General features: G+C 35.0%; 1 protein-coding gene and 1 pseudogene across 6 annotated transcripts in view; one reads left to right on the forward strand and one right to left on the reverse strand.

The window, feature by feature from the left end:
- Nucleotides 1-14,703, forward strand: part of PIGK (phosphatidylinositol glycan anchor biosynthesis class K) — a 110,151-nt gene that overhangs the window by 28,771 nt on the left and 66,677 nt on the right. For all 6 annotated transcript variants that reach the window (XR_011438394.1, XR_002807742.2, XM_070266376.1 and 3 more), the window contains 3 exon segments: nucleotides 8,682-8,817; nucleotides 10,534-10,645; nucleotides 13,499-13,595. Coding sequence is in view for 4 of the 6 variants with exons in the window: in XM_070266376.1 (XP_070122477.1) it covers nucleotides 8,682-8,817; nucleotides 10,534-10,645; nucleotides 13,499-13,595 (345 nt within the window). In the remaining 2 variants the exon portion in view is untranslated.
- LOC138923988 (protein tyrosine phosphatase type IVA 1 pseudogene) lies at nucleotides 1,937-2,434 on the reverse strand (annotated as a pseudogene).

Genomic DNA, 14,703 nt, shown 5'->3' on the forward strand with positions numbered 1-14,703 from the left:
CTCAAAATAATTTGGACTCAACATTTCACCATGGAGAGTGGTGATGATATTATTTCTAAGAAAGTTCTGAGAACTTCTAATGGAGAATGATAGAAACAGTGTTGTAATTCTCCGTCATGTTATATCTGAGTCTTTCAGGGGTGTTAAAAGGATAAGTGAAATTAACATTTGTGAACATAATTTGATTTCTTTGGAAAAAAGGAATTTCACAGAGTTTAATATTAATGATTTCCAAGAATTTGATCTGAGCATGAGTAGGAGGTACTCAGTTCAGTAAAAGGTATGCTGACATTAAATCCTTATGCCCACCCATTAACTTATATTTAAGATTATATCCATCTCCAAGTCTTCAAATCATGAAATTCAGATATTTTAGAAAGTAAAATCCATATTAATCAGAACTTAATTTGCCTAAACTGTCAGTTTTCCTCCATCTTACTCCAAGCAAAGGACAATCAAATAAGATCTTATTAGGGAGCTTGTTCTACAAATATATTTTAGGTTTATTCTAGGCAAATTAACTTAATTTCTTGCACTTCATCTAATTCTATCTATATTGTTATATTTAATACAAATAGATTCTCAAATGTTAGCTTTGATGTACTGATAAAGATTGTTGTATAGTAGATTATACTGATTCAAGAAAGCAGTTTAGATATTATCTTGTTTTTGCATTTATTTGTTTAGATGTTTATCTCTCGCACTAGGTTTTTACAAGTTGGTTAACACTGACAAATTATTTCTCCCACAGAGCTATAACCACACATTATAAGACAGTATAAATATATGGTTAAACTAACATTAATACACATCACCATTTGATCAATTACATAATAAAATTATCAAGTATCCACATACTGTTACACAGCTTAAAAGGCGTATAAAAATTACGTCTGCTCAGTTTGCTAGCAGAAACCACCTTTGTTTTTGCAAGGGAGGTTGGGAAGAGAAGGAAAAAAAGCACACTTCAAACAAAAATAATAGCTGGTAAACAACTTCCAATAGGTATGGAAAAATAACAAAAATTCCAAAAGTTTTATGATTAACAATTATTTTAGCTACAATAACAAAGCATCTCTACCTTTTAAAAAATCTATATTAAAGAGCATATTCTATATATTCTGCACAAGATAAAGGCAATGTCTTACTAGAACTATTTAAATAACCTCTTCTCATTCCTTTTCAGGCCCTCCCTATTAAGTTATTACACACAATCCATAAGTGTAAACATTAAATTAACTGTAAAGCTTTTTTGCTTGGAGTCATTAAAGATTAAAGATGTGCTTCTGTACAATGTAGATTTTCAAAAGGGTGGTTTTCCACAACAGCACAAAATGGAATTTATAGAAAGACATTAAATAATCACTGTAAGATTGGGTAAAAAAACTAACAAAAATCACTGGTCCCACAAACCTCATGTATACTGGTATGAATGTGGGAAATGTAAACATAAAGTGAGCAAGCCAAGAGCCATATTGGCCCTACTTTCAATGTTTGAAGTGACTGAAGGAATAAACCACGAAAGATCTAGAGTGTTCATAGTTAGGAGTTTGATTCTATATGATACTAACATATACAAATGTTATACTGGATATTTCGTTACCTAATCTATCTAAATTTCTCAGGTGTTGTTAAGATTCTGGCACGCGAATAGATTTAAAGAAGACATAACTCAGTACTGCAGGATTTTAGGAAAGGTCAACTGGTACAAATGTTAAAAAGATTTTAAGTGCTGAACAGCAAAAATCTTTTGCTAAGTGTCCAAACAGGGTGATTGTAACCAAAACATAGAGGTTCTGTCAAGCGTGTAACCTGGTAAAACTGCTTGTCAATACTCCTGTAAAGCTTTATTAGGCTTATTCACCAAGCCAACTTCCTGGCTAATATGTACAACAAATTAGGTCCTAGCTGAAGTTCCACTTCCAAGACAGTAGCATCAGGCACCCCAGCTGTATTGGCCATTGAAGTCTTTGCAGTGCAGACACATTTTAGAGGGGTACTTCTCTAAATACAAAAGTTGCTTGATGTTAGAAGCTCCGTGCTCCTTTTGTCTTATGATCTGTACTTTGTCTTCATGTTTCGTTCCACCTTCTATTAATGCGAAGGCAACTGGAGCTGTCCCACGGCCTGCAACACAGTGAGCAGTACAACAATCAGATTCTTCCCCAAACTTGATTTTTACAAGACTTAAGTAGTCATCAACAATCTGGTTGGATGGTGGTGCACCTTCGTCAAAAGGCCTGTCAAGAACATGGATGCGTTCTTTTTCCGTAAGAGCAATGTCACGCATTGCTTCACATACTCTTACTATTGTGGTAACTCCTTACTTCTTAAGTGTGTCAGTAACTTAGTTTAAGGTCTCATTGGTTGGATTGTGTGTGATAAGAAATATGTTCTTGGATGTGACTTCCGTGGGAGTTGAGCAGTGCATTCAAGCTATGTTAACATAATTAAAAAATACTCCTTAGGGTTATAAAAAAATTTTAAAAAACTGAATACAGAAACAATGCAAAGAAATTTCAACATACTCCACTTGAAATTCTCAGTGCTTTGAGTATGAAGTTGGGAGTAATAGGAAATGAAATGAACCTCCTAACAAGAAGCAGCAAATCTTCAGTCTGGTAATGTTGAGCAATAGAGAGGAAGTGCACTGAGGCCTACACCTTCTAGGTCAGAACTGGAAAAGGTCTGGATTGCAGTTCAACACTCTGTGTCCAGATTAACTGCTCTTATGTGGCTTCTTGGTGGAGTAATAATTTCTACAGTTCTCTTGTCCTCATAAAGGTCATGCTGTTCTTGACAGTAATCGTCACTGTCCTTCAGAAACTCCATAAACGTGTGATGACAGAAAGGAATATGTTTACTCATTTGAGATTATGGCTTAATGATACAGTGGGTACCAAGGTGGCAGTGACTTAGGCAGCAGTAGCTGTGGCTGGAGGGCAGGGGTCCATGGTGGTTGCTGCAGGGTGCAGGCATTGCAGGTGTTGGCAGGGGCACCAGGCCAGTTTTGGGTTTTGAAAAAGAGTTGAAATCAGAACATCGCATTCCCCAAGCATTCTTAGTCAGATTTTATTGTAATTAAAAAAAGATTTTGAGAAGATTTTCCAGTTTGTTTTAAAGGTGAAAACAGACTTAAAATCTATAGCTCTAAAATTAAATTTGTTTATCAAAATCTAAAAAATATTTGTAATGAAGTTTAAAGCACAAATTTCATTGAACCATGGAAAATGGAATTACTCAGAGGAGGTTCTTATGAGGAAAAGTGATGTTCCTTTAATATTTGTTGATGTGAATATAGAAATTATTAAAGGTTTTCTTTGGCTCTGCTTATTACTTGGAAGTAGAGTGAAAGGCAGTGTATTCCATCGTGCCAAAGAATGCAGTAGTGGATGGAAGGTGTGTGGGCTTTGAAATCTCAACTCTTCTGCTTACCAACCATGCGACTTTGGGCAAAAGATCTGATCTCACTGAATTTCTTATCTTTGGAATGCAGACAATAGTCTTCACAGGATTTTGTGATTTCCTGAAAATTAAGTATCTGAAAAGACTGCAGCACAGTAAACTCAACAAATACTTCTTTCCACCATCCTGTACCTCACCCCATTACCTCTAGCATACTGTGGCTACATTTTAGATAATAGTCATCATCACTTCCATGTTAGAACTGGGTGGGGCGTCTCTGCTGCTTGTCCCCTCCCCCATTGTAGGAAGAGTGGTTAATGTTGGGGAATGTTGGGAAGCGGAGGTAAAGCAGTGAAGCCTTAGGTGTAGGCTACAGGTGTGGGTGCACGTGCTTCAGACTGAAAATGGCAGGCTTGGTGCTGAAAAGACCTGGTGAGGGAAGGGCCAGCAGCAGAGTGCAATTCCAATGCCTTTCCGTAGACGAGTCAGGGGCCTTGGGGGATTGACTGGAAATGGTCTAGAACATTAGCCTCTGTATCTCTTTGAAGTTCTGTTCTCTGATCTTCGCATTTAAGTGGGCACTTAAATTTTTCAGTTATACCTTACTATTTTTAAAGGAGAAATTATATGCTCTAATGCTATTCTTCAATTTGAGAGTCTGCTAAGGTCTCTGGATGGTTCCATTTAGAATTTCAAGGGCCTATTTTATGTCAGTTATGTGCCATAAATATTGAACAGCAATAATGAGTTCATGCATTTAACTTAATCCTCTGAGTTGATTAAATTATCAATATGAGACAAAACACATCATTAAATCCTTTCAAATGCCAGTTCACATAGTTTCAGGGTAATGCAGAATTGTTCAAAGCAAATGTTCATGTCAAACAAACTGGATTTGAGTCCAAACTCCACTGCTTAGGAACTCTGTGACCTGGGACATGTTACTTAACTTCGGTGTGCCTCAGTCTTATAACTTGTAAAAGAGGTTTAATAATACATCTTGGAAATAGTGTATGAGGTAATGCTTGTATTGTCCTTATTTTGATAATACAGTGCTCGAAATATACCGGTTGCTTAATAAATGTTAGTTATTATCTTACTATCGTAAACCACATGTGACTTTAAATATGTGAGCCTATAGCTAGCTAGTTCTCCCCTCATGTACCATGCTCGCTGCTGGTGACTTGCTGTCTCTGCAGTGCAGTTGGTTGAGTTTTGTCTCTAATACTGTAAGTACAGAATACCTGGCCTTGTACAGTCTAGTACTGCCAATTGTTTGACACTTGGCAAATTAAAAGTAATTCAGAAAATCTTGATGGTCCAGCACCTGTGGCTAGCAGATTTGTTACCAGTAGTTGCCTAGTGCATTGATGGCAAGATTTATTAACTTGTAGATTACTCAAGACATGGAAGACAGAGGAAGAAAAGCCTGGCATCAAGCTAATGATTATATAACAAAATTTGTTGAATTTGCTTGGTCCCACAGTCATTCCATTGCTACAGAAACAATTATCTCCAGAGTATCTGGAATAATTTATGTCAGAAAAAAAGAGCAGCATCCATAAGCAGAAAAAGAGGCATCAAAGATCCCTGTGATCCTCAAAGCTGCTGCTTTAATTTCAGTGACTGTTCTAGATTGGAATGGTGATAGTATTGAAGATGAGCCTGGTGATCCTAGCTCTGGCCGCTAAACATGCTCTAATGTAGTATTATCTGATTAGTAGCGTGGCTGTAGAACGTATAGCAGTTTTAAGTGAGGGATTTAAAAACATTTGACCCAAACAGTAATTTATTTAAATTTTGCTCAGTGAAAAATTTTATTAAGGTAATACCAGTCCATTATGAATGAAAATTTATGCTTTTTGAAATTTTGCACTCTAATCGTCTATGATGGTGAAAGGTTATTCATCTATTTAAAATGTGTTTTTTTTTTACCCGTCGGTTGGTTACCCTTATTGGGCCAAGGAGGGATTTCAGGGAGGCGGGTAAAGAATGGCCTAGCAGCCCTGATGCAGGGCTGACCTGTTCCTTCAGTGTTTGGCAAACATAATGCTGGGCAAGTGATTTTTTTAGACCGTTTTGCCCCCACATATGTTTCTCAAATTAGGTTCCATCCCTTCTTTTTTGAGAAGTTTTAAAATTTCATTTTCATCCTGATGGTCTTTAAAGTCTCCATAGGCATGATCATGGTATTTAGATCAGACACCAACGAGTAGTAAGGGAAGAAAATGTTAGTTTGTGTTTGCTTTTTTATTTAAAAAAGGAAAGAATTTGTGCTTCGCTAGTATTTATTATATATATTTAAAGCAGCAAATACATGTGACTTACAAATTAGTCAGTATATATGTGTGTGTTGTCACATTTTGTTTTAACTAATAGGAATGCATGATTTAAAAAATGTGGAAACTACTTATATAAATAACCACTGTGTAACTGAACTTTCTCTACAATTTCAGTGCTCACTTTTTCTTTTGGTTTTGTGATGAGAGAAGGCCACATTCCCATATGCTTCATTGTATAATACAGGTTTTGCAGGGGCTTGAGCAAAGTGTGAGAGTTGAGTCATCACACAACGGTAGTTTGGGATTGCCAGACTGTAAGAGTATCATATTCTTGTATTGATTGGATATATTTGAGGGATTTTGTCTTAATTTTAATAAGATACAGAGCAACTTGCTATCGTTATTTATAGGAATGTAGTAGTGTGTCTTCAGTGTAGATTTTTTGGTCCTGATTCCAGCAGTGATTGGTTGATATGCACTCAGTGAAGACTTAAATAACTGCTGTGGTGCTAACCTGATGTTCAAGTGACAAAGACACTCTAAGGAGTTGACAAGTTAGGTCTCACAGTAACTGCTGTTCAGAGAATGTTTACTGACAAAGGTTTCGTTAAATATAAGACCTGATTATCTGAACAGTAAACAGAGCCTGGAAGTTATGAACTGCATTTTGGACAACATACTATTGTGAACAGATGTTTTGTATATCACCGAGTTATATTGTAGTGTGGATGTCAAAATATAGGGACAAAACGAAGTGTAGAACCAGGCCTGAAGTTCTCTCTTTCTCCTATTAAGTACAACAGAAGTCATTTACTTTTAGCAAAATAGCATCATCCTTTAAATGGAATTATTGTTTTTAGAGTATTATTGGTTTCGTAGTTTTGTTACAAATTAAATTTGTAATTTTGTCTTTATGGTTGTACAACTATTAGAAGCCTAAGGAGTTTACTTTTCATGTATATATTTGTGTCATTCTACAAATAATTTAACATTTAGACCAAGTGAGAATTTTTTTTTCTCTATAAAAGAGTTGTGAACATTTCTTAAGTTTCAGAAACAATGAATTACAATATGTAGTTGGACTTCTAAATCTTTGAAAACCAGTCTGTTTCCTGACCTACTTTTCTTTTATTATACGCAAGTAAAATGATGTTTTTATGATCTATTGATTATGTTAACCAAGGGTTATATTACTTATATTGAGGCTAAAAATTATCTGTAGGAAAAATGTTGATTGAATTTATAATTTAAGCTGAAATTGCTACTTCTTTCTGATATTGACATTATATAGATATTAAATAATCATTTAATTTCATAGAGTGAAATTAACCTTAAACCAAAAACATGGCCTAAAGGAATACTCTTATTTTTGTATTGAAATTTGGAGGTCAGTTTAGGCTTGTTTAATAGTGGCTTATAATAAAAAAAGATAAGACTGATAATAACTTAATGTAAGTTAATCATCTTAAGTTATTAAAAAGAGAAGATATATTTTCCATTTTAAGAGAAATAACTTTCACCATTCTGTGAGTATGAATCAGTAGCAGCTGAAGATCTGATCTTTGAATGTGGTAGTGTTGGAACCCTTTCAAAATAGAAATCTAGCCAATTTTCAAGAAAAATCACAATGTTTCAGTTTTGAACTTTAATGCATTTGGAACATATGCAGCAGAACATTTTCTTCTTGCTATCCTCCTGCCAAACTCATTATGTATGCCACAGTAATTTTTTCCTTATGTTTGGGAAGCTCAAGTATAGGGTAGAATAAAGAATTGCCTGATTCATGTTCACTAGTTTTAATGGTAAGATCAAGAGAAGTATTTCAGAGAGATTTTGTAACTTTTTCTTGAAGAAAATATATGCAAAAATGAAAATGTTTCATTCACTCAACGAACATTTATTGAATACCTACTATATGCCAGACTCTATTACTAAGCCTGAGTAATCCAGTGGTGAAAAGGAAAATAAAGCTCCTGCCCTCAGAGAGCTTATATTCTAATGGGGGTGGTGGTGGGAGATGCTAGGGATTTCAGATTCATAACTGACCTATAGAAAATGAAACACGTAATGAGAATAGATTACCTTAGCTGAGATTGGAATAATATGAAGATTTGGGAGGAGAGAAGTCTAAATTTGGTCAGTAGCCCCTGAGGTGGGAAAGGCTTGGCATATCCTGGAACAGAAAGAAGGCCCCTGTGGGAGGAGCATGGTGAACGTGGGTGATAGGGCTGAAGTTAGAGAGCTAGAAAGAGACCACGTTAATTGAACCTTTTAGACCAGGTAAGGAGTTCTGATTTTCTCTGATTATAGTGGAGAGTCCTTGGAGGGTTTTAAGGGAGAAAGTTTAATGATTTGACCTATTTAAGGAAGATCACTCTGGTGGCTGTAAGGAGAATGAGCTGTGAGAGGGTGAGCGTGGAAGCAGGGACCCAGGGAGGGAGTTATTCCAGCATCTAGTCAAGAGGGGACGGCGCTGGTAGTAGGGAGGTGGGGTGGAGCTGGTGGACGGTGCTTGGATTGGAGGTGTGTTCCTTGCTGATGGATTGCGTGTTTTCATACTTCAGCATTTGGGTTTTGAAAGTTAAATTCTTTGGAATATCATAGTTTAACGTGGAATCTGTAAGTCTTGAGAATGTCAAATATTGCATTTTTAAGAAATGTTTTGAGAGGACAGTGTAGCTCCTTCAACTTCCCTTTGCTATGTGGCATAAAGTATACTCCGTTGGAAAAAAAATTTAAGGTAGTAACTTGAAGTTCTGCAGATAGGTTCATGCCAGATCACTCTAATTTCTCTGCTTTAAAACTAATACCACACAAGGATATGAAAAAAATAATTAAAGCTCTTTTAAAAATGTATTCAATAATAATCTTGAGTTATTTTTAATGAAGAAAAGAGTGAACATAATTGCCACATGATATAAATAAAGTGTATCTGTTTTTAACTTTTTGGTTTTATTTAAATAGTATATTTACTGGATTTTTTTTTGTTTCTAGTCACATTGTTCTGATGCTTGCAGATGATATGGCATGCAATGCTAGAAATCCCAAACCAGCTACAGTGTTCAGTCACAAGAATATGGAACTAAATGTGTATGGAGATGATGTAGAAGTGGATTATAGAAGTTATGAGGTAAATGATTTAATTTAGGAACATTTTTGAAATGTAGTTATTATTACTTTTAAGCTCTAAAATAGTGGTAGAATAAAATAGTCTTATTCTTTTTCTTTAAACTTCATACATAATTGTCACTGAGGCCTTGATGTAATTCTGTCTCTGGAGTTTATCTTAAGGAAACAATATATGAGTAAACCTTTCATAATGTGAATGTTTCGTATGTGTATCTAGGATAGAGCAGCTTTATCTTGGCTTCTTTATTAGAGTGTTTTATTGAGGTTTTATGTATCAACTTTCTTTTAGAGTAAACATATTGTTTCTTTTTCATATTTGGTCTAAAATGTGTTTTTAGTAAATATATTAATTGTGGAAAAATTAAAATGACTGACAAAAAACTCACCCATATTTCCACTACTTAGAGGTAAACATTTTTAATATGCTTCCAGTGTTTTTATGCCTAAATGATTAAAAATGAAAATGTAAATTTGAAAAAAATGGCATTATACTATATTTTCTCCCTTTGAAACTGCATTTTAGATGTAATATATTGTGAGTATGGTTAAAGTTTGAAGTCTTCCTTAATGAGGTCTTCCTCCGATAATCTTCCCTTTTTTACCAAGCCTACCAAAAGTAAGATGCAATTTCCTCTGTCCCAGACCTGTTTTGAAGCAATTTTAAAAGCATGTCTGTCTTCTCCCAGGCCGAAAGCTCCTTGAGGACATGGCCAGGATCTTATGTATCTCGTCCATAGCAAGTACCTATAACAGCCTGTTGAAGGCACTCAGAAATGTTTGTTCAACAATTAAATGTGTCTAAATGTTGGACTTTTTACTTGTGTATTTAGTCATCATATAATGAAAACCAAAAATTTTCCTACCTTGTTAGCCAACAAGAAGTCCTATTGAAACACTTGGCATTCTGTTGTCATCTGGGAAAAATGTAAACCAAACAGCTTATACACACAGGTACACACACACACGCACACACATTTACATTCCTATGACCTAGGGAAAAGTCAAATAAGGATAGATTTTCTGCTTTTTAAATTTAGATCTGTACACTATAACTTTAAATTAGCATTATACTCTCCATGACTTTAAATATGCTTTCAAAGAATCCCAGAAGTCCTGAAATTCCAAGTTGGGAAATCTGGTTTAAGGTGTTCTGAATTTTTACGTGTTAAAGATGCCCCTAATGAAATTTAAGTAACAAGATGCACTAAAAAATAAAAAATACATAATTTGAGGTTTATTTATGCACCTATCCTCATGGTTTTATTTTTTCGATTTATTATGAACCTATCTTTCATGGTTAATCTAGAATTGACTAAGTAGTTGCACAGATTAACTACAATAGTTATAGTGTAGCTGAATTTATTTACAAGTTTCTATATTTTGTATCTTCCCAAAGAATTGCCTATAAAGGCAGATTAATAATTTTTAAGTTTTTGGCAGTCCTTTGCAGAGAATTTAAAATTTTAAATTTAAAAGTAACTTAGTTTTTCCCAAGGTAGTTTTATTTGTTAGTGTTTAGTATTTTTTTAAGTAGAAGCAGAGTTACTTTGAGGTATATAGTTAATATATTTTAATTGAGTTGTATTCCTCTTTGTGTTTTATTTTCAGTTTGTGCTGAGTAATACATAGAGAAAGAGGAAAGAATGTTTTTGAAAGTAAAAAAAAATATCAGGTTTCCCCAAATTCTATTTCATCTGATATCTCATTTTTTTTCTAGGTGACTGTGGAGAATTTTTTACGGGTGTTAACTGGGAGGGTCCCGCCTGGTACTCCTCGATCAAAACGTCTTCTTTCTGATGATAGGAGCAATATTCTTATTTATATGACAGGTAATTTCAAAATTTAGATATTTAATAATAGATTATATTGTGACTCTTTTCAAAAAGGTATCTGCATAGAAAGAAATTTAAACACCTTAAGCAATTTTTGGTTAAAATAGTTTATTTATTATGTAGTTCTCTTTTTCTCATGTATAACAACTTGAAATGATATTTGAAAACAGTGTGACATTTTGTGCTGTTCCATAGTTTCTTCTCTCTATTCTTTTACTGTTACCCTGGTAAGGCTATCACCTGTTACTCAGTGTCCTGCTATAGCCGATTTGCCTTCAGTTTTGTCTCCTGTTTATCATCCTACTGATGGATTTCTTAAAAATTGCTAATCTGTCCCTCCTCTGCTTAACACTTGACAGTGGTTTCCCATTGATGGGGTCGCACGAGGATTGCCTGAATGCAGATATTTGGGCCTTTTCCTAAATTTCTGATTTAGTTTTAGTTCAGTTTAGGACTCAGGAAACTGCATTTTAAATATACTCCCCAGATATGTGCTGAAGTAGTCTTTTGTCAGTTACTTTGAGGAATATTGGAGATGAAGTCCTCATTTGGTTATGTTATTATTTATTTAATTTTAGTTCTTACACTTTTTCTGATTCCTTCTGAGCATTTGACTGTTTCTGTCCTCCAAACATTTGCTTAAGCTGTTGCCTTTCTTATCGATGTCTTCTCAGTTTACTCTCCCTACCTGATTATTCCCTGCCTTTTTTAGTCTTAGCTCAGGAGTCACTTCCTTTAATGATTTTCCTTTCTAAGTCTAAGGTGATCTATGTCGCCAGTTGCCTGGGACAGTCCTAGTTTACACCTGTTGTTCCAATGTGAGTATTAATAGCACCTCCTTTCTCCCTCAGAAGTGTCCTGATGTGAATAATACCTTTAATAATTGCCCTAAGACTCTTCTCATCTCCTTGGCTGGTGTAGGCTCTCTTTGTACTTGCATGTTAATCTGTAGTTTCTATCTTAGAATTTAACTTATTATTACTTTCTTGTTTGGATAGTTATTGCCTTCATTAGATTTTGAATTCTAAGATGTCATTGCTAATGTGTTTTTCATCTTTTTATCACCACTGCCCTGTCTTGTAGTAGTATTCAATAATTATGAATGTTAATCAGTTGATATTGAAAATTTTTTCAGAGGGCATTCCATTCAACTGATGATGAAACTGGTGCAGAATGATTCTTAGATGTCACACAGCAGGACAGTTACTGACCCCTACTTAGTGGTTTACTTTTATCTATCACATTGCATTTATTACAGCTTTTAAAATTCAATCAGTTTATAAACTTTATAAATTAATTCAGCAGAGTTAGTGAAGTCAGGAAAATTTTCATCTTAGTTTATCTAGAAGTTACAAGAATTTTGCGAGTTTTTGTGGCATACAAGATGAAGTGCAGTCTTGTAGCTTAGTATTTGATGTACTAAATAAACTAAAGGTTTTACAGCTGGTTTTTTTGAGTCTGTTGGTACTCTTTCAGGATAATTCCAAGTGTGGAAGAAATTCCAGTAGTCTGAGATAGGATTTGTAGACTGTGGCCCATGGAAGGGCTGCCTTTTTGGAAATAAAGTTTCATTTAGAACGCAGTTGCATCCATTTGTTTTATGTATTATCTCTGGCTGCTTTTACGCCACAATGATAGGGTCCAATAGTTGCAACAGAGACCAAATGGCCCATAAGCGTAAAACATTTACTACCTAGCCCTTTACAGAGAAAGTTTGCCAACTTGTGTAAGAGAATGGGAGGTCTGATAATTATGAAAAGATGATAAAAATCATAATAGCTAATATTTATTGTGGCTTACCATACATCAGGCAATATTCTAAATCACTGTGTTTATTAATTCATATCATCCTCACAGCAACCTGAAGATTTAGGTACTGATGTTCAGGGCTGTCATATATGGTTGTGTGGGTTATGTACTACATATAAGCGTCTGGCTAGTGGGGTAAGTGGGAACTGAAATCTAGGATATGTTTATACTTACTAAGCTGTGTGCCCTGTCATAGAGTTGTGTCTAATGAGAGGGAGAAGTATTTTTTTTTCCCCGCAAAGGCATAGCCACTTACCACTTTTGAGCTCACAGGATTGCGTGTATTCAGAGGGGATGCTGAAATAGATAGATTTTTCTACCCTGATGACCAGTAGGAGGTACCTTTTAAAAATCTGCACAAAGGCGCTATATAGGCATGCTAATGATGGTCTTGCTGCTGCATTTCTCACTTTAGAGCTGAAGAAACTGAAGAGGCACAGAAAGATTGTCGTTTGCCTAAGATGGTACAGTCATTAAGGCAGAGCTAGTGTTTGAATCCAGACAGACCGGCTCTATCATGCATTCTAAATGGCAGTCTTCTAGTCAGCTCTCACGGGATGGTGCTTGATGGTAGTAAACACGTCAAGTTTTAGGTGAGGGCTGCACGTCCTGGTAGTCTAGCGTCCTAGGGGTATGCTGTGAGTAGTACTGGCACACCCAGGGGCTAGCCAGTGGCTTCCACTCCCTTCTCACCAAAGATGTTTGCCTGGTATTTCAGGAATTTTTGTCTATGGAAATTCATTTCTGATGTAACAGTGGAGCCCGTAAAAAATATAAATGTGCTTTTTTAGAATTGAATGATAGAAAAACTCTAGATGATACTATATCTACTATTTTTTACGCAGTCTATCCTTATTCTCTTTTTAATTGGTATAATAGAGAATTAAATTTATTTGTTTTCACAGTACTTTATATTTTAGAGTATAAAATAACAAATGATATTAAAATATTGTCATGAATGAAGTAAATGTTTATATCTAGATATATACAGTTTGCATTAAAAAAATGTGTCTATTTGATCTTTTTAACTCTTCCTACAAGGACATGGTGGAAATGGTTTCTTGAAATTTCAAGATTCTGAAGAAATTACCAACATAGAACTTGCAGATGCTTTTGAACAAATGTGGCAGAAAAGACGGTAATTAGCAAATGACTACGTTTTTTTTTCGTTTTTTGGGGGGAAGATTAGCTCTGAGCTAACATCTGCTACCAATCCTCCTCTTTTTGCTGAGGAAGATCGGCCCTGAGCCAACATCCATTCCCATCCTTCTCTATTTTATATGTGGGATGTCTGCCACAGCATAGCTTGATAAGTGATGTGTAGGTCTGTGCCCAGGATCTGAACTGGCAAACCCCAAGTCGCTGAAGAGGAGCACAGGAACTTAACTGCTGCACCACTCAGCCGGCTCCCCAAATGACTACTTTCATAAGATGAATTAGTATCTAATTTTTCCATGGTTAGTACATTTGTAGATCTTATTTTATGAAATTTTAACTTATTAAATCATTTTTCTCATCTTTTAGATTTGTGTTTGTTATTTCTACTGAACTGAGTTATTTTTAAAAGAAAAACTTAGGATTATTAAAAAGCCTGAAAAAATGTTAACGCTTTCAGGTCGTATCTCTTGTTATTTTGCATCCTCTTTGTTCCCCATTATTTAGGGGGATTGTAAACATATATTTATTTTCCAGCTTGTACCTATTCCTACTTTTTGCACATTCTCTGGCCCGTCATGTGATAGCAAAACCTGTTTTTTGTGGGGAAAAAATGCTAAAATTACGATTAGTATGAAATTTGTAACTTAACTCACATTAAGGATAATATATTGCTAGTCCACTCCTTTAGTTGAAAGTTGTCATATGAACTTAAGTGAATTTAAAGTAGCAATAGAACTGCTTTTAATTTGATTACTTTCAATAAACAATTATGGGTTACCTTCTAAATAGATGGCCCAGAGAGCGATATGATGCTTATTCTGCCTTCAAAGTGTTTAAAATCTCGTGGAAAAGAGAAATATGTACACAAATGAAATATTGTAAATATTGAATTGTAAACATAAACAGAATGTATGGAAGTGTTGAGGAGGAAGCTTTTACTAGACTGGTTTTATCTTATTCATAGCTTAGATTTATTGAATGTGTACTGGCTGCTGGGCACTGTGTTTTACAGATATTGTCTCACTTAATTTTAATAACAATTCCATGAATTAGATACAGTTACTATTCCCATTTTTATAAATGAGTAA

This window comes from Equus caballus, chromosome 5, assembly GCF_041296265.1.
Source record: "Equus caballus isolate H_3958 breed thoroughbred chromosome 5, TB-T2T, whole genome shotgun sequence".
Lineage (NCBI taxonomy): Eukaryota > Metazoa > Chordata > Mammalia > Perissodactyla > Equidae > Equus > Equus caballus.